Consider the following 24,465-nt stretch of genomic DNA (forward strand, 5'->3'; position numbering starts at 1 on the left):
CATCTTCTCAACAGATTTTGTGTTGGTAAAAAAATAGCATTTGTGAAATTTGAAGAGATCACAATTTTTAATTCGGATTTTATGATCGTTTTAGTTATTCAAAATGTTGATACCTTCGGGGGAGGTACAACAGGTAATGGTCCGATCTCCATCAACTCCATAACAGATCTTGTGTTGATAGAAAAATTGGGATGTGTCAAGTCTGAATGGAATCGGAGGTTAGTTTCGCGTTTTATGAGCTTCATAGGCATTCAAAATTTTGACCCTTTGTGGGAGAGGTACCAGAAGGTGTTATCTGACATTTCTCATCTCCACACCTAATAAAGTTTTGATAGAAATATTGGGAAGTGTGAAATTTGAAGAGAATCGGATGCTTATTTTGAAACTTATAAGAGATAAAATTATTACAAATGTTAGCCCTTTGTGGGAGAGGTACCGGAAGGAGTGGACCGATATCTACCATCTTTACAACAGATCTTTTGCTGATATGAATATTGGTGTGTGAGGATTTCGAAAGGAATCGGTTTCTCATTTCGCGTTTTATGAGCTTCATGGTTACACAAAATTTTGACCCCTATGTGGGGGAGGTACTAGAAGGAGTGGTCCAGACCTTGGGTTAGTAAATATATAGTGATCTGTGGAATCTGAAGATAATCGGAATATTATTTCACATTTTATAGGAGTTATAAATATTCAAAATTTTGACACCTTGTGTTGGAGGTACATGATAGCGTGGGTGATGATATTGTCCATTTTTTGTACCTGATCGAGCACTAATACAAATATTCGGATTTGTAAAGTTGGAACAAAATCGGAAATATATTTTTTGAAGATTTCGATTTTTTATGGGTGAGGTACGAGAAGTGGTGGATTGATATTGCCCATCTCCGAACTCGATCTAAGTTTGACAAAAATATTACGATGTATTTAGTTTGGACCAAATCAGGTACTTCCTTCGAGAGTTATCTTGCGCACCAGCCAGACGGACGGACATCGCTAGATCGACTCAAAATGTCCTCAAACGGATTTGGTCCAAAGATATCTAGGGTATAAAACCGTTATTTCGACCTCTAGTCATGCAAAATATATATTTTTTTTGAAAATTTCGACCATTTGTGGGGGAGGTACCACAATTTTCGCACCTGCCCTAGTACTGATAAAAATATTGGGATTTGTAAAGTTGGAGCAAAACCGAATGGTTCTTTCCTGTTCTATACGACAAATAATTTTTTGTGAAAATTTTGACCTTCTGTGGTGTATGAACCAGAAGGAGTAGACCGATTACGCCCATCTCCGAACTCGATCCAGGTCTGACAATATGATTACGACGTACCAAATTAGGATCATATTGGATACTCCCTGCGAGTTATGGTGCGCACCAGCCAGTCAAACAGACAGAAAGACGGATGGACACCTCTAGATCAACTCCAAATGTCCTGAAACAGATTTTTTCCAACGGGACCTAGGCTCTAAAACCGTTATTTCAATGATGCACGTTTTCCCTGCGAGAGTTATGCGCACCAGCCAGCCAAACAGACAGACGGATGGACACCTCTAGATCGACACCAAACGTCCTGAAACAGATTTTTTTTTTCCAACCGGACCTAGGGTCTAAAACCGTTATTTCAATGATGCACGTTTTGGCGGAGGGTATAAAAAAGTAGTATTTGCAATAATGAGGTATTGGTACCTCATTATTTTTTTATAAAATTTAAGTTTTTTAGCCCATTGAAAAATAAATTTATAAAAAATCCACGTTTTGGTTGCGCCTTTGTAACTTTTTAAAGAATATGTTTAAATAGTCTCTAGTTCTCTTGAAAAAATAATCCATTTCATATTTATCGATTTATATATTTATTTATTTATTTACAATGATTGCCACCCTTCTGTGATAAAGCAAATAAATCTCATTGGATATTCTGAGCATGACTATCATCAACTTCTAGGCAAGAGGATAAGACATTTATTTTGTAAGGATGCACACACACACCTACACAAATACTGATATTTATCATGCATCTGGTAAACAGTAAACAACATAATACCAAACAGATGTGCGCAGGCGCGCACACGTTGTCCCAAAAAAAAAAACGGCTGCAATTGCCTGCACAATACGGCTGAGTATGGAAAGGATGATAGAAGGCTGTAATGTAAACAGCAACAGCAAAAAATGCAATAATAACCTAAGAGATATTACGTCAATCCAACGCTCGTATGGACCCACCACCACCACTTTTGACACGCACAATATTGACGATGTGTAATCAATAAAAAAACAAGAGGAAGATGTCGAACAACAACCACACAACCCTCTCAAGTAGATAAGACCATAAATTGAGAGTTAGACACCACTCTTGCTGAAGATAATACCCCAACTCAAATTACACTGCCGGCAGTCATCCATCAATTCGCAGACATCCAGCCTTAAGGCAATCAACCAGCTAAGTGTTTCAAAGATGGTTTCTTCTTAGTCAGTCGGGTTGTATACGGTTCGAACGATCCCAGATCGATTAATGTAGAATATTAAAATCGCCTTAAAAATTATAACAAGTAGACAAACATGAATTATCATGATGATGATGGTAGGGGAGATTTTTTTCTTTCAAAGAAGTAGGGAGAGGGTGTAAACTTTATCCAAAAACATTTATAGCAAATTAAAACTAAAAAATTATAAAATAATAAAATTTGAAGAAATTTGAAAGAAAATTATGGGAAAGTCATTATTAATGGGGTTACAACCCGCATGTTTGGACTTGCTCATATTATTTATGGGAATTTTTGGAAAGGTTCGAAATCGCCGATATATCTCCCTCTTCAAATTTGATGTGTATAAATTTGTTACAAATATTATGGAACAGTGTTGCCATGTTTGTTCGGTATACCGTAGTATTTTGTTGTTGCAAAATAACCAGACTTAATCCGATTATTGTTGTTTTTATAAAAACAACGTTTGTTTATTAGTGGAGAAAGATGGTAATGCTTAAATATTATGTTGAAGCAAATTTTGAATGATTTTCATCTACTTTCATTTTTGCAACTCAACAGCTAACGCACATATCGTGTTTTGTTTCACTGTCAACTGTGAGACGAACTTGAATTACAGTGACATTTCAGCAGATTATGAAAGCAGACCTTAACAAGTAAAAAATCTGTAAGTTCCGGCCGGGCCGAACTTTGAATACCATCCACCATTTGGCACGAATTTGTCAATTCTCAAAAACAATAAAATCCGTTAAAATCTTAAAAATACCGAATTTAGCTATTATATTAGGGTCTAAACTACGACAGGAACCTGGAACCGTAGGTAACATTTGTCATAAGCCATTACAATATTCAAATGCGAAACTTAAAAAAACGGTTATAACGTCGATAAAATCAAAATACCGAATATCGGGAGGTACCATTATATGGGGGCTTTACGAAGAGGTGGACCTGCACAGGCTGTAGTATACATTACGAACTTCAAATACCAACTTTGAAACTATTCCGGTGAATAGTGAGAGCTAAAATCATCAAAATACCGAATATCGGGAGGTACCGTTATATGGGGGCTATACGAAGACGTGGACCTGTACAGACAATTTTCCGTCTTAGGCTGTAGTATCCATTACGATCTTTAAATACCAAATGTGAAACAATTCTGGTGAAAATATGTCCATAAAATCATTAAAATGCCAAATATCGGGAGGGACCGTTATATGGGGGCTCTACGAAGACGTGGACCAGCACAGACAATTCTCTGTCTTAGGCTGTAGTGTCCATTACGAACTTCAAATACCAAATTTGTACTTAGCCCATTTTCAATATCAAAAGTCCTGCAGACATAACATACATTTGAGCAAAATTTTATCAATCTACTTCAATTCGTTCGGAAGCTAGAGTTATTTCCACAGACGGACGAACATCGCTAAATCGACATAGAATTTTATGCAGATCAAAAATATATATATTTTGTGAGGTCTAAAATGTGTATTTCGAAGTGTTACAGACGGAATTACCATCTTAATATACCACTTAATATTACCACCATACTATGATGATAAAAAGAGAAGACACATGTATCGCCGTTTTGAAAGTTTACATTGCAAAATAACCACAATTGGGGGGAGGGACAAGTTTCTCCCTCTTCCACCTTTTTTTTTTTGGAAAATATCGAATTAAGATTTCTCGAAATCCATGCATTTCAGGTAAATAGTGTCTTTGGCAATCTTGCAGATAAAAATACGAGACATGTTTTGGTTGAACCATTTGAACCCTCAAATGAGCCAAAAAATGGGTCTTTTTTGTCCTATTTTCAAAATATGGTTAAAAACTCCCATTCAACGGGATCGTAGCATGTGGAAATATTCCACAAAATTATTTGTCTTAAAATTCTACTATAGGTCCCGGAAGACGTCAAGAGTCAAAAAAAAAAGCCAGGAATTCATATATATCAAAAAACACACTTTAGGGTTAAAACCGTACTTTATGTGAGTTTTTGCAAATATTTCCATCATGGCATCATTTTGGGAATATGACGTTAAAGACAAAATTATTCTACATCAAATTTTCAAATTTCACCAAGGACAAGAAATCTTTATTTCCATTATATATCTAGAAAATATTTGCGTCAATGTTGCCAAAAATATACTTCTTCATGTTTTTTTTTTATCAATTTTCCCTCGACAATTTTTCGAGTTGACGCCGGAAAGTAACATAAAATTTCTTTTAAGGCAAAACGTGTCAAAGGAAGAAATATTCTACACAAAAATTCACAATAAATCTTAAAATAAATCATAACTCTAGGTATAATAGTTTTTAAAAAAATTTCATTCAAAATTATGCATTTATAAATTTATTTTACGGTTAATGCCTTACTCCAGTGATTTTGTGCAAAAATCTCCAAAAAGGCATCATATTAGAAGTATGACGTTAAAGACAAAAGGAAAGGAAAAGAAATTTCCATTTCCATTGCATACGAAAAAAATATTGCATCAATGTTCCCAAAAAAAGACAAAAAATGTCCCTAATTATATCCTCAGCCATATGGCTGTATCATTTGATACGGTCAAAACTTGCCTCATAACGGATTAAGATCCTAGGTCTCTTTGGACCAAATCCGTTTCAGGACATGTGGAATCGATCCAGCGATGTCCGTTCGTCCGTCCATCTGTCTGGCTGGTGCTCACGATAACTCTTGAAGGGAGTATCCGATTTGGCCCAAACTTGGAATATCGTAATATTATTATCAAACTTAGATCGAGTTTGGAGATGGGCAATATAGGTCCACTCCTTCTGGTACCTCCCCCTCAAAGGATCAATCATTTGAATATATTTCCATCAGCACAAGATATGTTATAAAGATGGTGGAGGTCGGACTATTACTCTGGTACCTCCCCCACAAAAAGTCAAAGTTTTCAATAACAAAAAAAAAACCCGAAATAAGCATCCGATTATCTTCAAATTTCACATCTCACAATATTTTTATCAACCGCAGGTCTGGTGTGAAGATGGGATATATCGGTCCACTCCTTCTGATACCTCTCTCACAAAGGGTCAACATTTTGAATATCCATGAAGCTCATAAAACGCGAAATTGACATCCGATTACATTCAGACTTGGTATATCTCAATGTTTCCATCAACACAAGATTTGTTATAAAGATAAAGGTAGAGGTCGGACTTTTACTTCTGGCTCCTCTCCCACATAGGGTTCAAGATTTTGAAAAACAAAACGTTTCAAGAAAGCGAAAAAATCATCCAACTCTCTTCAAATTGCACACATACAAACATTCAAACTAACACAAGATCTGTTGTGAAGATGAAAGATATCTGCCAATCCCTCCTGGTACCTCATCCACAAAGGGTTCAATTTTCAATACATCTATCGTAACTTGCTTAACAAATCAGCGATTTTTTACAACTTGGTACATACAAATATTTCTCTCAATCAGAAACCAGATATGAATATGGAATTTATCGGAATTTATGATGTCGAATAAAATTCGATATAAATGTTCGATTTTCTTGCAATTTTCCCCATACCAATTTTTTTATCTGTATTAGATGAAGTATGAAAATGAAATACTTCGGTCGTCTATATCTGGTAACTCACGAACATTGTAAAATTTTCTTAATATGATCACATATCTCATATAAAGTGATGGAAGTAGTCGATATAATCCAAACCTGGCACGTCGCAATATTTATATTATATTTATTTAGGTCCGATACGAAATGGACAATATTGGTCCATTCCTTCGGAACCTACTCCATAGAGGGTCAAAAATTTGAATAAACATAACACAAGTCAAAATATATTCCAATAATCGAACATTGGCTGAGGGTATACATCTGTCAGCAAAACCGACAGATATTTTTAACTTGTTTTAGCTCATATTCATACATTCATAGCTTACTGGATTTTCCCCGAAATTATCGAAAAAAGTTGAATTTTGCGCCACAGTGTTGTTATCAATAATCAACTTTCCGAAGACACTATAATTGTCTTTATGACCGCTTTTGTCTACTGGTACAATTGACATCACTGTCTATAACATACTTTCTTAAAAAATCTCTTTTTTTTAATTCTACTGTAATCTCTTTAGAAAATTGATCTCTTAACCCATTCTCAAAATTATTGAGACTTATATTTCATTTAGACAGCCTCTCTACTTCATCTCCATCTAATAAAACTAAACTCTTCATAGAGAGTGGAGTCACTGAGCAGTGGAGCCACCGAAAACTCAAAACTTGTTTTTCAGGTGTTTTGGAAGTTAATTTTTAGTGTTTAATTTTATTTTGTCGTTTACTTTTTTTAAGAGAGTAGGTATTTCTTTCATAGACTGGATACACGAAAAGTAGTATTTTTATAACCTACACCACTAGGTGGTCAGGGTATTATGTCTTTTTGCATTTGTTTGTAACAGGCAAAAGGAAACGAGATAGACCCATAGTTCCTTTAGATGATCTGCATAGAATCACTTTCTGAGTTGATTTATGCATGTCAGTCCGTCAGTCCGTCCGTCTGTCTGTCCATGTATTCTTGTGAACAAAATGCAGGTCGCATTTATTATCCGATTGAGATGAAATTTTCCAAACAACATTTGTTTGGCCTATGGACGAACCCTATTGAAATTGGAGATAATCGGTAAAAATTTAGATATAGCTCCCATATATATCTTCGTCCGATTTGTTTTTTATTGTGCACCAAACGTGTAATATTAGCCCGAATAGTATGGAATTTTGCACATACAACTAAATTAGGCCTGAATCAGATCAGATATCAGATTTGGATATAGCTCCCATATATAACTTCGTCCGATGTACCTTTTATTGTGCACCAAACGTCTAATATTTGCCCAAATGGGATGTAATTTGGCACATACGACCGAATTGAGTCTAGAAGGTAGTATGCCAAATTTGGTGAAGATCGGATATAGCTATAGCTCCCATATATATTGTTAATCCGATTTATTGTATTTGTTACCCACAGCCGTAATATGCAGCTCAGAAATATATTTGCCAAATTTTATCGCGATTCGCGATTATCTGATTTCAAATTAATTTTGCACCAAAGTCCGAATTTAAAAGATACAAATGCTACGGCATATTTAGTCCTTTTAATTTTAAATTATAATTATAACCAGAGGGTGTATGATTGAATTCTCCCATAAAAACTTTTAATTGTTATGTGGAACTCAACTAAATTAACAAAGTGGTGTAGGGTATCATAAAATCGGCCCCGCCCGACTTTAGGACTTTCTTTACTCGTTCTTGTTGTCATTTGTTGGTCCACCATTCGTACGTAGTTAAATGAGAGCTAAACAATACCACTTGTACTCGTCGACATCGTATGTACATAGATAGTATCGAGCTCAAACTACGACTTGAGGTGCTGGCAATAAGGCAACGACAACAACAAAAATAGAACAAAGCCAATAATGAGAGTATGTGCTGGCAACGATGACGACGACGAGTGCGGTAGTTTGTTGCGATAATTTAACGCGCACGTGCATTGAACTTGTAGTGCTCGTCGGCGATTAGTGGCGTAAAAATTGTGAAAATATGCGAATTATTGAGTAATCGGTTTTAGGCTGAGTTAACATAGAGGGACGGGAAATTTGAATGACATGTAATGTTTCCCAATCCACACTAATTGTCAGAGGAATATGACAAATAAAGGACATTACACCTCACAAAGATCGGAAAAATACATAATCAGTTGCCGATTACACTGTGCAACAGTTTTTATGTGATAGTCTCGGGTGTGGGGGAATTCTACTGAAGTTGGAGGAGATAGACATTGATTAGTACTGATAAATTCTATTTTGATTTTTGCGAGGACTTTAAATACAGTTTTTCCCGAATCTTCAATAATTTGTTTTTAGTATCCAAAAAAACTTCTACTATCAGGACGTAAAATTAATTTTTTCAAATAAACTTCAATGAACATGACAAATATTGAATTTTGGGTGGACTTTAAAGCAGACAGTTTTTCGTATTTTACAGATCTTTCAAGTAGAGATTTTTCAAGATTTTGTTGAAGGCACTCATGCATCAATTTTGGGTTGACTTTCGAAGGTATATAATTCTAATAGAATTTGAAACAAAACAAAAACAACAACTTTGTTCCAAATCTCTAAAAAACGGTATCCAAACACAGATTTTTCGGTAACTAAAAATTTGTAAATTTTTGAGGAAGATCTGTCCTAATTTTTTAGGATTTTTCAGATTTTTTTTAGAAATTTATTATTATTTTTTTTTTTTTTTTTTGGATTCTTGACGAAGATCTATCCTAATTTTTGGGATTTTTTCCAGATTTTTTGAGGCCTTCAAAAAAAAGTTTTGTACTTGTTTTGCCAAAAAAATATGTTCTGCTAAAAGCTTTTAACTATAGTTCTTCAATGGTTTTGGAAAGTGAATTTTTCTGTTCTTTTTTAAATTGTTTTTAATAAATTATATTTTTTAGATTTTTTAATTATTTTTTGAATATACCACCACTTTTTACGGTCTTTTCATATTTTTCTGAAGTTAGGAAAAGTTATTTTTTTGATGTTAGGGAGACATATAAAATAAAATACAGGGCGAGATGAAAAAACTGCAACCAACTTCAGACGGCTGTCATTTCTAAGCCACTTGTCCGACAGCTGTTAAAATTATTCCTGTGCCAGCTCATTATATTGTTTACAAACGTACAAAAGCATTTTCGTGAGAATTTTCCGGAAAAAAAGTTATTCGTGATGGAAATCAAGCGTGATAGTGTGATTTCTTTATATTTGGCTGGAAAATCACAAGTGCCTATCGTTAGAGCACTCCAGCATTTAAATGTGAATAAATCTTTTGTGTCTGGTACCATCGCTCGTTACCATGCCAGAAAAAGCCCGACGTCAAGAAAGTGGACCGAAGAAAACAGAAAAAAAAGAAGCGACTTGATCGAAACCCGTCGCAGTGGCCGAAAAATGGTTCGTGAGATGAACATATCGCAATATTCCATTCGGCAAATATTAAAAAATTAGCTCGGGGTAAAGCAATTGAAAAGCAAAAAGTGCAAGAACTTACACCGCAACAGAAAGAAAATAGACTGAAAAGAGCTAAAGAGTTGCTTCGCTTGGCGTACGAAAAGTTGTAAACTGCCGAATTTGGTTTTCTTCGATGAGAAAACATTCGTTGTCCAGCAGTTTGTAAACAAACAAAATGATCGTGTTTACTTGCCAAAGAGGTCAGCGTGGCATCAGAATAAATGCCAGTTGAGCACCAGAACTCAAGCGCCGGCCATGGTGATGGTATGGGCCGCCATAACAGCCGATGGTCGCTCTCTTCTGCTCGTATTAATCGACAGTGGCCTCAGAATAAATACCGAATATTATCGCAAAAATATACTGGAGGGTGTATTAAAGCCTTGGGCACGCCACCCAAGAATGGCTACAAAATGAGATTCCTCGCTTCATTTCCAGCCCACAATGGCCACGAAAATCTCCAGATTCCAATCCGTTGGAGTATTGTGTCTGGAGTATTTTGGAAAGCAAGGTTGGCACTAAAAAATTCCAAAGTGTCGATCACCTCAAGCAAGCGCTTCGCCGGGAATGGGTCAAAATACCGCAGAACAACATTCGGGCAGCGTGTGGCGGTTTCATTGGCCGTTTAAAGGCCATAATTCGTGCCAAAGGTGACCAATTCGAACAAATCTAAACTTACTCTAAAATTTAATAATAGTTCCGACATTTTCATAAAATTTTAAAAAATCTAAAAATTATGGCGTTTGATTTTATTGCCGTTTTTTTATCTCACCCTGTATATACAATCTCATACATCAATGAAGAGGATGTTAGTCAGATCGCTTATTACTCAAGAACGGCTAGACGAATTTTGACAATTCTCACAAATTCGGAATGGCCTCTTGTCAGAAAAGGATAACATTTAAAAGAAAATCGAAAAAAAAGTGGATATTTTTGTTATATTTTGTCTTTTTTTTTTATCGCGTGAGATTTTTTTCATAATTTCTTCAAATACAAATAAAACCATATTTAGTACGTTTTAATACTTTTCGTACCGTTCTAGTATGAATATCCAAAAACCCAGCCTTATCTGACACCTTCGGACCAAGAGTGATGCTCACCTAAAATTTCAAGATTCTAACATTAACCGCTTCGTCTTGGCGTTGATGAATCTTTAAGACTGTTCGTCAGCCAATTACCTGACTCTTTTATTTATCAAATCAAATGGAATCTTTCCCAAACTTCTGGAGGATTTAAAATTTGACTTTTTTTTGGAAATTTCAAATCAAAGATTCCACAAAGAGCCTCTCTAAAAAGACTTCTATAGACAGAAGACCTCTTAAGAATCTTCAATGAAAAATTCATTCAAGTGGCCTTCATATGGCAAAAAGGAATTTTTCGGGTAGTACATATCCAAAAAAAATTATAAGGAGAAATAGTTGGAAGAACCACAAAACGCCTTCTAAAGATCGTCAAATGAGTTTCTAAAAGTAGAAGAAGTTTAAAAGGATTTGTATTATTTAAAGATTTTTAGGAGGTCATCTTCAAATAAGTAATCTTCATAATGACCTCTACAAAAAAAAAAATCCCACCAAATGGATTCTCTAGACAGAAAACCCCCAAAATATCGCTAAAAGGACCTTGTGGGCAAAAAAAAAAAAACTTCAACAGGACTTCTATGCCAGGGAAGTCTTAGAAGTACTTTCTGTTGCTCTTATGTGAATTCTGTTTACACTGTTTTTTTCGATAGAATAGCTTCATTCAGTCTTAGAAGATCTTCAATCAAGATTTTCCAAGGTCCGATACTGGAGGAAGGACCTGCCCAGCGGTTCAATAGAAGAATTCTTCCAACAATCTTCAGAATGTGGATAGAAACATTTTTGATTGAGCCTTTCTACAGATATTCCAAATAATTCCAGTTTCCAGACTTCTTTCCCCTATAAGAAACTTATCCGACTTAATAACCCTAATTTCCCCAGAAACCCCTACTTCACTTTGTAAGGATTTTTCCACGGAAAAACAATCTTTCTCAATTTCCTGGGAATTAATTCTTTTGGAATTTTTTATGTTTCTTTAAATTCGTTACGACTTGTTGTCGTTGTTGACAAAGTGCAATGCTCCCATAAATCAATGTCGCACAGGGTCTCCACCACCACCACTGACTTAATTCCAATTTATTTGCAGAGTTTATTTCCAAGAAAAAATGGGGTAGGAATGGGGCTGCTTTATTTGATAATGAATGCAATTACATCGTTGTTGTGGTGACAACACCCATTCCGTGGTTCTCCCCAGCCCCTTACTTTCCCGCCACAGCAAAGTGGTGGAGCATAGTTTGCGCCAACATTTATTTGCGATAATTTCTCATTCCAAATTTCATTGGCTTTGCATGGGGAGGAGTTTTGTAACACATTTCCATGGTGTTGAACGCCAACATAAAAAAGGAAAGGGGGGAAGAAATGGTTGAGAGGAGGTTCGAGGTCGTTGCCAGGGTGGGGGTTTTTGCAAAGAATTACTTTGAAGAAGAAAAGAAAAGCAAATATATAGGAGCCGTGGTTATGAAGATAGGATCTGCAAATTATTATTTTGCGAAGCAGATTTCAACAAAAATTAAATAAAAAAATAAATAAATAAAATAAGAAACAAGTAAAAGGATCAGTCGGATTTGCCAATATATATACAGGGTTGCCCATATTCGACGGACCCATTTGGCAACGCCATGACATACCGCGTTTGAAGCGTCAGTCCAAGCAGATTTTTACCATGAATGTGAGAAGTGCGCCTTCTAAGAACACCATTAAGCGTTTATACGAAAAATTTTCGACTGGTAAGGCTCATTCTAATCCGAAGAGGCCATATAAAAGTCGATCAAGGCGATCGGCCGAGAATATCGTGCCCCAAGAACATCCCAAAAACGCCATTCTCAGCAGTTGGGCATGGCTCGGTCCACTTTAAAACGGATTATTCGCATTGATTTGTATTTGTTTCCGTACAAAATTCAATTGACGCAAAGAATGTTGCCTGCGGACAAGCCTCGTCGATTGGAATGAGCCCAAAGGGCCCAAAGGTCCGTCGAATATGGGTAACCCTGTATACCTTCAGCCAATATTCGATTATTAATTTCACGTTTTATGAGCTTCATGAATTTTCAAAAATTTTAGCCTTTTAACCATCTTCATACCAGATCTTGTGTTAGTAGAAATATTGGCATGTGACATATGAAGAGAACCAGATGTTTATTTCGGATTTTATAATCGTTTTAGATATTGAAAACGTTTACCCTTTGTGGGGGAGGTACCAGAAGGAGTGGACCGATACATTCCTTTTTCACACCACACCTTGGGTTAATGAAAATATTGTGATGCGTGCAATTTGAAGACAATCGGACCCTTACACCATATTTTATAAGTGTTATAACATTTTCAAAATCCTTACCCTCTGTGGGGGAGATATATGATGGAGTGGACCGATATTGTCCATTTTCGCACTGATTCAAATTTCAAGATTTGTACAGTTGAAGCAAAATCGGATGATTCTTTCCTTTTCTGTGCAATAAAATTGATTTTTGAACATTTCGATCTTTTGTGGGGGAGGTACCAGAAGGAGTGCATTGATATTTCCCATCTCCACATCAGACCTTGCGTTAATGAAGATATTGGGATGTGTCCGATTTGAAGAGAATCGGGTGCTTATTTCAGATTTAATAAAATATATAATTATTCCAAATTTTGACCCCATTGTGGGGGAGGTACCAGGAGGAGTGGTCTGTCATATTCCTTCATCAGTCCAGTTTTTGTGTCAGTAGATATATTGCAATGTGGGAAATACGAAGAGAACCGGATGCTTGCTGTTATGATCGTTTTGGTTATTCAAAATTTTGACCCTTTGTGGGGTAGGTACCACAAGGAATGGTCCGATCTCTACCAACTTTATAACAGATCCTGTGTTGATGGAAATAATGCGATGTACCAGTCTGAAGGGGATCGGATATTAACTTCGCGTTTTATGAGCTTCGTAAATATTCAAAATTTTAACCCTTTGTGGGGCAGGTATCAACTGGAGTGGATCGATATATCCCATCTTCACAGCAGATCTTGTGTTAGTAAGAATAATAGGATGTGTGAAATATGAAGAGAACCGATTGCTTATTCGGCATTTTATGATCGCTTTGGTTATTGAAAACGTTGACCCTTTGTGGGGGAGGTACCAGAAGAAATGGTCCGATCTCCACCATCCTTATAACAGGTCTTTTGTAGATGACAATATTGAAAGATACCAAGTCTAACTGGAATCGAATGTTAATTCCGAGTTTTATGAGCTTCATGGGTATTCAAAATGTTCACCCTTTGTGGGGGAGGTACCGGAAGCAGAAGACCGATATATCCCATCTTCACAGCAGATCTTGTGTTAGTAGAAATAATGTGATGTGTGAAATTTGTAGAGAACTGGAAGCTTATCTCGGTTTTTATGATCGTTTTTGTTATTCAAAATTTCTACCCTTTGTGGAGGTGGTACCAGAAGAAATGGTCCGATCCCTCCCATCGTTATACCAGATCTTGTGTTGATGGAAATATTGAGTTGTACCAAGTCTGAATGGAATCGGATTTAAATTCCGCGTTTTATGAGCTTCATTGGTATTCAAAATGTTCACCCTTTGTGGGGGAGGTACCATAAGGAGTGGACCGATACATTCCATCTTCACAGCAGATCTAGAGTTAGTAGAAATAATGGAATGTGGGGAATATGAACAGAATCGGATGCTTATTCCGGATTTTATTAACGTTTTGGTTATTCAAAATGTTGACCGTTTGTGGGGGAGGTACCAGAAGAAATGGTCCGATCTCTACAATCTTTATAACAGATCTTGTGTTGATGGAAATATTAAGTTCTGCCAAGTGTGAATGGAATCGTATGTTAATTTCTCGAATTATGAGCTTCGTGGATATTCAAAAAATTCATCCTTTTTTGGGGAGGTACCAGAAGGAGTGGACCGATACATTCCATCTTCACAGCAGATCTTGTGTTAGTAGAAATAATGGGATGTGTGAAATATGAAACGAATCGGATGTTTATTTTGAATTTTATGATCGTTATAGTTATTCATTTTGGCCCTATGTGGGGGAGGTACCAGATTTATAACATATCTTGCGTTGATGGTAATATTGAGGTGTCTGAATGGGATTGGATGTTATTTTCGCATTTTATGAGCTTCATGGAAGGAGTGGACAGATATTGTTAATTTTCGCACCTGTCCTAGCACTGATGCAAATGTAGGAATTTGCAAAGTTGGAGCAAAGTCGAATGGTCTTCTTATAGAAGATGAAAGGTCCTCTTATAGAAGACCAAAAGGACAAATTGGGTTTCTTATAGGAAATCAAAAAGTTTTTTTTTAGGAAATCAAATCTTTTTATAGAAGACCTAAAGGCCGGCTCATAAAAGGCCAAAAGGTCCTTTTATAGAACACCATAGACCCAAAAGGTCTTCTTATAGAAGACCAAGGGGTCTTTTTTATAGGAGACTGAAGAGGATTCAATTTTTCAGATTGTCTAAATACCTTCTTCTCATAATAGAAGACTTTTTACGACCTCCTCCCAATTCTCCAAGAAATGCTGTTGTTAAACATTTGCAATGAATCATGTCCTCGTTGGAGTAAATATTTAAACAGCACTTCCAGAACCAGAACAACAACAACTTTACAACTTTAAACAGATGAGTTCTTCGAGAAAATAATTTAATTGTAAATAAACAAATCGCCTCCTCCTCCTGCCTGCTCCGTTTCACATTAAATTAATTGCAACGGCGTCCAGTCTGGCTGATGAATAGACATCAGTCTGCCTGCTCTGATATGGTTATCTGCTAGTTTGCCTGTCTGCCTGCCTGCCAGCTAGTCAGTTGCCTTTGTGTCGGCCTTATCTGCCCACCAGCCGTAACAGTTCCGGCCTATTGAACACTTTAACACTTCGTTACGAATTTAATGCTAAATTTTCAAATGAATCTGTTGTAGTCAGTCAATCGTCAGGATGTGGCACTGAATGTAGTTTCATAGCACTGTGCCAGGGCCAAACAAAGGCAGCTCTTTGTTTTGTTTAAAAACGAACGAATTTAAACTGAGCAGAAACCCCATTTGCCCCGGTTCGGGTGCAATAAGGAAGTTTAGACAAAAGAGGAAAACTCGCAAAATGGAATAGTTCGAAGACAGATAAGTTAAGGGGTTATAGCTGGAGAAAGAAGGGAGAGATTTTAGTCAAAAGTTAAAAAGCTGTGGTTTACATGTTTTATTTGATAAAATTACTGAATCAATAAAGGATACTTTTGTCCTTCTATCCTTGCTTCAGTTCTATTACGGCTACATGTCAGAATTTTTTTTAATTTATATAATAACTTTTTTTATACCCTCAGCCATATAGCTAGAGAGGGTATACGGCCAAACTATGCCTCATCGAAATAACGATTTTAGAACCTAGGTTTGGACCATATCCGTTACCAGACGTTTGGAATCGATCTAGAGATGTCCGTCCGTCTGTCCGTCTGGTGCGCACGATAACTCTCGAAGTGAGTATCCGATTTGGTCCAAACTTGCTGCATCGCAATATTTTATATCAAAATTAGATCGAGTACGGAGATGGACAATATCGGCCCACTTCATAAAGTACCTCCCGCACAAGGGGTCCACTTCATAAATATCTCCCGCACAATACAAAACATGTTGTAAAGATTGTAGAGATCGCACCATTTCTTCTGGTACCTCCCCCACAAAGGATCGAAATTTTTAATATCATGGCGCTCGAAATCAACTTTCGACTCCATTCAGACTTTGTACATCTCAATTTTTTATCAGCACTGGATCTGTTATTAAAATGGTAGAGAGGGAACCCTTCCTTCTGGTACCTCCCCCCTACAAAGGGTCTAAATATTGGAAAACCAAAGAGATCCGAAATAAGCAGCCAGTTCTCTTCGTATTTCATAAATCCCATTACTTCTGCTAACACATGATCTGCTGTGTAGATGGAATATATCGGCTTACCCCACAAGGGGTCCAAATAATGAATAACCATGAAGCTCATAAAACGCGAAATTAACATCAGATTCCATTCAGTCTTGGCACACCTCAATATTTCTATCAACAAAAGACCTGTTATACAGGGTGAGATGAAAAAACTACAACCAACTTCAGACTGCTGTTACTTCTAAGCCACTCGTCCGACAGCTGTTCAAATTATTCCAGTGACAGCTCATTATATTGTTTACAAGCGTACAAAAGCATTTCGGTGAGAATTTTCCAGGAAAAAAGTTATTCGTGATGGAATTCAAGCGTGATAGTGTGATTTCTTTATATTTGGCTGGAAAACCACAAGTGGCTATCGCTGGAGCACTTCAGCATTTAAATGTGAATAAATCTTTCGGGTCTCATACCATCGCTCGTTACAGTGATACTGGTAGTGGTAGCCCGACGTCAAGGAAGTGGACGAAAGAAAACAGCAACATCAGCAGAAATGGTTCGAAAAATAAAGAAGCGACTTGATCGATACCCGCGTCGCAGTGCCCGAAAAATGGCTCGTGAGCTGAACTTATCGCAATATTACATTCGGCGAATATTAAAAAATGAGCTCGGGGTGAAGCCATTGAAATTTCAAAAAGTGCAAGAACTTACACCGCAACAGAAAGAAAATAGACTCAAAAGAGCTAAAGAGTTGCTTCGCTTGGCCGAATGTGATAACCTGCCGAATTTGGTTTGCAAACAAATAAAATGATCGTGATTACTTGCCAATGAGGTCAGCTGAAAATGTGCACCTTCGGTTGGCCACCAGAACTCAAGCGCCGGCCATGGTGATGGTGTGGGCCGCCATAACAGCCGATAGTCGCTCTCCGCTCATATTAATCGACCGTGGCATCAGAATAAATGTCGAACAATATCTCGAAAATATTCTGGAGGGTGTATTAAAGCCTTGGGCACGCAAACATTTTGGCCGCAGACCTTGGACATTCCAACAGGACTCAGCACCATCGCACTCAGCACGCGCCATCCAAGAATGGTTACAAAATTAGGCTCCTGGCTTCATTTCCAGCGCACAATGGCCACCAAAATCTCCGGATACCAATCCGTTGGACTGTTGTGTCTGGAGTATTTTGGAAAGCAAGGTTGGCTCTAAAAAATACCAGTGTCGATCACCTCAGGCAAGTGCTTCGCCGGGAATGGGTTAAAATACTGCAGAGTAACATTCGGGTTGCGTGTGATGGTTTCATTGGCTGCTTGAAGGCCATAATTCGTGCCAAAGGTGACCAATTCGAACAAATCTAAACTTATTCTAAAAATTGATGCTATTTCCGACATTTTTTCCTTTCATTCAATAAATTAAAAAAAAAAAATTAAAAATTATGGGGTTTGACTTTGTTGAAGATTTTTCATCTCGCCCTGTATCTGTATGGGATGAAGTATGAAAATGAAATACTTCGGTAGACTTCATCTGGTACCTCACGCACATTTTTACCTCTTCTGAAAATTATTGCATACCTTAAATTAAGTGAAGGAAGTAGTCGATATAGACCAAACCAGGAACCTCGCTATATTTATATCATAATTGTGTAGGTCGGAGAGGAAATGGAAAATATTGGCCCATTCCTTCGAAACCTTAACCTTAAAGGGTCAAGAATCAAGAATTTGAATAATCATAACGAAGTCAAAATATATTTAAATAATCGAACATTGGCTGAGGCTATGCATCTGTCGGCAAAACCGACTGATACTTGTTAACTTGTTTTTAAATATTCTGAGGGTCCTTTAGATTAGATTCTTTACATATTTTCTCAAGTAGCTTTAGATGGGTAAAAAAGTATATTAGTTCTAGATGTAAAATCAATCTCTTTGTACCGACTGTCCCTGAGGCCAAAATGTGGATCTGTTCTTTACCAATTTTCAAAGAGGGGTGGGGGTGTAGTAATTAGTTATTCCATATTTCTTTTGTCTTCATCAAAAGCACATTCTGCCTATATTCTTTGCAAAAAATACAAACGAAGTTCATTGAAATGTATAAAAGAAATATGAATTTTGAAATATCTGTCTCGCGTACCTCAAGTGGTGTTGACATAGCTGTTTCGAATTTCAATGGAACTTCCAACCAAATGTTGACAAATAATAAAAAAAACACAGCTTTTCTTTCTTTTTCAAATTCGTTTGAAATTTGTCACTCCAAATGTTATAGGCAATTTAGTTTTTAGATAGATGTATGGCATTGCAGATCGACAATGAATGGTGCTGTGGATATTCAACCTCTAAGTGAGGAATTGCAAAAAATTGCCATAGAAGAGCTGGGAGAGGTACCAGCAAGAATTCCTGATGATTTGTTGGCCCTTAAGACATGGATCGAACAGCAGCCGCATTTAAAGGCCCGCACCGATGATCAATGGCTGATACAGTATTTGAGGGGTTGTAAATACAGCCTGGAAAGGGCCAAGGAGAAATTGGATTTTTTCTATACCATAACCTCAAAATATCCCGAAATGACGGCGTGCTATGATTTGGATAATCCCAGATTTCGGGAGGTTCACAATGTGGGGTGAGAGGAAGATCTTGAAATATTTTTCTAATTTAAAAATAAAATCTCCCTTTCGTATAATTTCAGAGTATTTCTCCCCCTGCCCAAGTTGCTGCATGATTCCGGTCCCCGCCTCGTCTTCTTTCGCATGAATTACAACATCGACAAATTCCGAGTTGAAGATGTCATGTTGCCCTGTAATGTCATGCATCAGGTCATGATGCTGAATGACCCCCATGCCTGCATAAATGGCCTCTTCTATGTTGCAGATTTTAGTGGTACCGCCGGCCATTTCCTGCAATTCACTCCGAGTATCATAAAACGACAGGTGGCCTATTTTGAAAAAGCTCTGCCGTTGCGCATAAAAGCTTGGTGTTTCATCAATGTATCGGTGGTGGCGGAGCAGTTTTTTAAAATTATTCTACCTTTGGTCTCCGAGAAGCTGAGGAAGAGGGTAGGAGATAAAGGTTTTCTGAATTATCGAATCTCATAAAAAATTATGTTTTTCAGATTCACATCTACACCAAGGACTCGCTGCACAAGCTACAGGAATTGGTACCCCTTAAGTACATGCCCCAGGAATATGGAGGGGAAAATGGCTCTCTAGCCCAGGTTGCTGCCGATTATCACAAAGTCTGGGATGAATATCGAGATTATTTCAAAGAAAATGCCCAATATGGTACAGATGAAAGTTTGAGGCCCGGAAATCCCATAGATTTTGATAGCATGTTTGGCCTGTGCGGTTCGTTTAGGAAGATTGAAGTGGATTGAAATTGGAGGGGAGAAAATAAATTTGACAAACAAAAAATAAAATAAAGATTTTTCACAGGGAATCGGAAATTTGTACCAAAACTTCAGAAGGTGGAAAATTATACCAATTATGTTACCGTTGGCATTGGCCAATCTGAAATAATAGCAGAAAAAGGTGCTAAATGTTGCTAACTAAGGTACCATCGGTATTATATGTTCTATTCATGTATAAACAACATTTGGAGAAAAAAATTCAAAATCGTACATAAGAGTACAAATAGTGCCAAAAGGTTACCATTGGTATTGATCACTTTGAGATATTAGCTGGAGCTCTAATTTTTTATATGCAGAATTTGTATGTGATCTTGGAAATTGGTACTAAAGAGTACGAAAAGTACCAAATAGTAAAACTAGTAAAATATTAACTTTTTCACTTAAAATGTACACAAAAAAGTCAGAAAAAAGGTTTCGTCTACAGACCCAACTCCCTCAGTACGTCTCTGCTACCAATACCGGTGTTGTCATGTGTATACCCTCAGCCAATGTTCGATTAATTAAATATATTCCGACTACTGTTCCAAAGGAATGGGCCAATATTGTCCATTTCGTATCGGACTTAAATAAATATGACATAAATATTGCGACGTGCCAGGTTTGGACTATATATGAGATATGTGATATTTTTTAGAAAATGTCGACCGACCATTCGACCATTTTCACATTTCATCTAATACAGATAACAATATTGAAGAGAAATCGATGACTTGTTTCGCAAGTTATGACAGCTAAAAGTATTGAAAATTGTGACCTTTTGTGGGTGTGGTACCAGAATGGGTTCGCCAGATATACATCATCTAAAGAACAGATCTTGTGTTAGGAAAAATGTTTGTATGTGTGAAATTTGAAGAGAGTTGGGTGCTTATTTCGCTTTGTTTCTTGTTTATTCAAAATTTTTGGTTATTTAAAATTTGGACCATTTGTGTCGGAGGTTGAAGAAAAATGGTCCCATCTCAACCATCTTTACAACATATCTTGGTTTGATGTAAATATTGAGATGTACAAAGTCTGAATGGAATCGGGTGATAATATTGCATTTTATAAGCTTTATGGCTATTCCAAATTTTGACAATTTGAGGAGGAGGTACCAAAAGGAGTGGACCGATATATCCCGTCTTCACAGCATATTTTGTATTAGTAGAAATATTGGGACGTGTGAAATATGAAGTATTTCGTATTTTATGATCGTTTTGGCTATTCAAATGTTGACCTTTTGTGGGGGAGGTACCAGTAGGAATGGTCCGAACTCTGCCACTTTTATTCCAGATTTTATGTTGATAGAAATATTGAGATGTACCAATTCTGAATGGAATCGGATGTTAATTTCAAGTTTTTTGAGCTTCATGGCTATTTAAAATATTAACCTCTTGTGGGGGAGGTACCACAAGGAGTGAACCGATATATCCCAGCTTCACATAAAAATTTAATGGTAGTAGAAATATTGGGATGTGCGAATTATGAAGTGAGCCGGATGCTTATTTCGGATTTTATAATCGTATAGGTTATTCAAAACTTTGACTCTTTGTGGGGGAGGTACCTGAAGGAATGGTCCGATCTTTACCATTTACATAACAGATTTGTTGTTGATAGAAATATCCTAGTGTGAACGGAATCGGATGTTAATTTCACGTTTTATGAGCTTCATGGATATTCAAAATTTTGACCCCTTGGAAGTACCAGAAGTAGTGGACCGATATTTCCCATCTCCACAGCAGATTTTGGGTTTGGTAGAAAAAATTGGATATGTGAAATATGACGAGAACCAGATGCTTATTTCGGATCTTTTGATCGTTTTGGATATTCAAAAATTTGACCCTATGTGGGGGAGATACCAAACGAAATGGTCCGATCTCTGCCATATTTATAACAGATCTTGTGGTGATAGAATATTAAGATATGCCAAGCCTGAATGAAATCGGATAATAATTTCGTGTTTTATGGGGTTCATGGATATTCAAAATGTTGAACCCTTGTGGGGAGGCACCAGACCTTCGGTTAATAAATAAAAAAATATTGTGATATGTGTAATTTGAAGACAATCGGAATATTAAATCACATTTTTTAAGAGTTATAATTATTCAAAATTTTGACCCTTTGTGGGGGAGGTACTGGATGGAGTGGACAGATGTTGTCCACTTCTGCACCTGACCTAGCATCGATGCAAATATTAGGATTTCCAAAGTTGGAGCCAAATTGGATTATCCTTTCTCTTCCTGTGCAGCAAAATATATTTTTGAAGTTTTCGACTATTTATGGGGGAGGTACCAAAAGGAGTGGACCAATATATTCCATCGTCACACCAGGCCTTGAGTAAATAAAAATATTGTGATGTGTGTTATTTGGGGATCGTCTATTTTCGCAGCCGACCTAGCACTAATGCAAAAATTATTATATGCAAAGTTTGAGCAAAATCGGACTATCCTTTCCCTTTCTGTGCAGTTAAATTATTTTTGAAAATTTCGACCTTTTATGGAGGATGTACTAGAAGGAGCGAACGGACATCGCTAGGTCGACTCCAAATGTCCTGAAACAGTATTGGTCCCAAGAGGATCTAAAACCGTTATTTCAATGGGGCATGTTTTGTTCGCATCAAATGATATATACCCTTTCTAGGTATAAATATTACTATATCCTTTAATCGAGTACCTTGAGGCCACACATACTAAATTTTGAATAAAGTTCCTATGTGATTGGAAATTTACAATAAACGGACACTGAAGAAAGCATTGGTATTGAGTAAGTATAATTATTATTCCAACGATCGGAAAGAGCACTCGGTTTAATTTATTTTTTTGCTCTTTTGCATATTTTGAACAACATCGGATGATACTTTTTGAAGTAAAATATTTTCCTTGAAAATGTTAACGTTTTGTGGGAGAGGAACCATTAGGAGTGGACTGATGTTGCCCATCTCCGACCTCGATCTAAGTTTTATAATAATATTACGATGTACCAAAATTGGACCAATTCGGATCCTCCCTCCCCTCGAGAATTATCGACCCCACAAAGCCCTAAAACAAATTTGGTCCTGTGAGACCTAGGATCTAAAATAGTTATTTTGATGATACGCGTTTTGGAAAATCTGTAGGGCCTTCTAACCACCTACTCATACCACCCTCCAGTTAAAACTGCCTTTTGGGCGTCGTTCGCTCAGCATTCACCCTGAAACATGAAAAGTAAAAATCCAAAACACACACACGAAATATGCGTGCGTGTAAATGCGTTTTACAAAGCCTTTCCGAAATAAGCAGTACTTAATGGACATTGTCTACGGTATGAGGAGGTACTTGATGACACTTGTCTTTCTCTCTCTCTCTCTCTCTCTCTCTGCCTCTCTTGTCCTTATGCATTCAATGTTTCTACCTCCTATGTCTAGCTACTATTGAGGTTTCATTACCTCCTCCTTCCTTACCGCCACCATCGAAAAAAAAACAAGGCAACACTCAAGTGTTGTCATTGTCAGTGATTTGTTGCAATTGTTCTTTCAGTCTGTCACTTGATTCGGTTCTCTACGAGTGTACCGTTGTGTGTGTGATTTTGCGTCACTTATTCTTTTTTTTTTTGGAATCCTACAGACTGTGAAGGAAGTGTAGACAAATGCGCCACAACATCATGCAACAACAAAAGAAGGATAAAACGTGTCTTGGGTACATTAGCGTGTTATTGTTTTCACACATTTTCTCCATTTTTCGAAAAAAAGCAACAACAAACAACAACAATAAATACGTATATGAAAAATAAACGAATTTTTAAATTTAACACTTGTTCGTTTTAGTTTAATGTCATGCCAACCGTGGCATGTCCATCCATCCATCTTTCTAGGCTAGGTTAGGTTGTGTTTACCATTTCCAAAGACAGTTGGTGTTTTTGAGGTGCAATGCTGAAGATATTTTCGGGGATGTGGACTGTGATTCGAGGACTATTGGGTGGCGAAAGAATGGAACTTTTAATGGTATTTTTTTCAGGGACCAACCATAGCTCAAAGAGTGGCAGAGGACCAACCGAGCTTTTGTAGCTCCAATTTTTGGAAAAATGGATTTTAAGGAGTATCAGAGCCATGAAGAAAATTTTGAAGGAATAGCTAAAAATCTTGAATTTTTATGTTAATTCTCTAAAGAGCTGAGACACAAAACCTATGTTTTCGAAATTTCTGTAAAGACTTACAGGACGTGGATTTTTTAAGGGCATTTCCCAAGGACCAAAACGTCGAATTTTTAAAGAAATTTTCCCTAGTGATCAAAACGAGGATTTTTAAAGGAAATTTTCCCAAGGAGCAAAACGTGGATTTTTAAAGGAAATTTTCCCCAGGGACCAAAACGTGGATTTTTAAAGGAAATTTTCCCCAGGGACCAAAACGTGGATTTTTAAAGGAAATTTTTCTCAAGGACCCAAATGTGGATTTTTAAAGGAAATTTTCCCAAGGGACAAAACGTAGATTTTAAATGGATATTTTCCCAAGGACAAAAATGTGAATTTTTAAAGGAAATTTTCCCAAGAACAAAAATGTGAATTTTTAAAGGAAATTTTCCCAAGGACCAAAACGAAGATTATTAAAGGAAATTTTCCCGAGGGACAAAACGTGGGTTTTTAAAGGAAATTTTTCCAAGGATAAGGAAAGATGGATTTTTTAAGAAAAATTTCCCTTGGACCAA

General features: G+C 36.9%; 2 protein-coding genes across 2 annotated transcripts in view; one reads left to right on the forward strand and one right to left on the reverse strand.

The window, feature by feature from the left end:
* LOC101894472 (tyrosine-protein kinase Btk29A) overlaps positions 1-24,465 on the reverse strand; it is a 347,714-nt gene that overhangs the window by 165,106 nt on the left and 158,143 nt on the right. The gene's annotated exons all lie outside the window — the stretch shown is intronic.
* Positions 18,688-19,794, forward strand: LOC101896800 (retinol-binding protein pinta-like). Its single transcript, XM_005175905.4, has 3 exons — positions 18,688-19,027; positions 19,094-19,460; positions 19,517-19,794. The coding sequence occupies exons 1-3, from the start codon at positions 18,717-18,719 to the stop codon at positions 19,775-19,777; spliced, it is 939 nt and encodes a 312-aa protein (XP_005175962.1). The 5' UTR covers positions 18,688-18,716; the 3' UTR covers positions 19,778-19,794.

The sequence above is a fragment of the Musca domestica genome, unplaced genomic scaffold, assembly GCF_030504385.1.
Source record: "Musca domestica strain aabys unplaced genomic scaffold, Musca_domestica.polishedcontigs.V.1.1 3, whole genome shotgun sequence".
Taxonomy (NCBI): domain Eukaryota; kingdom Metazoa; phylum Arthropoda; class Insecta; order Diptera; family Muscidae; genus Musca; species Musca domestica.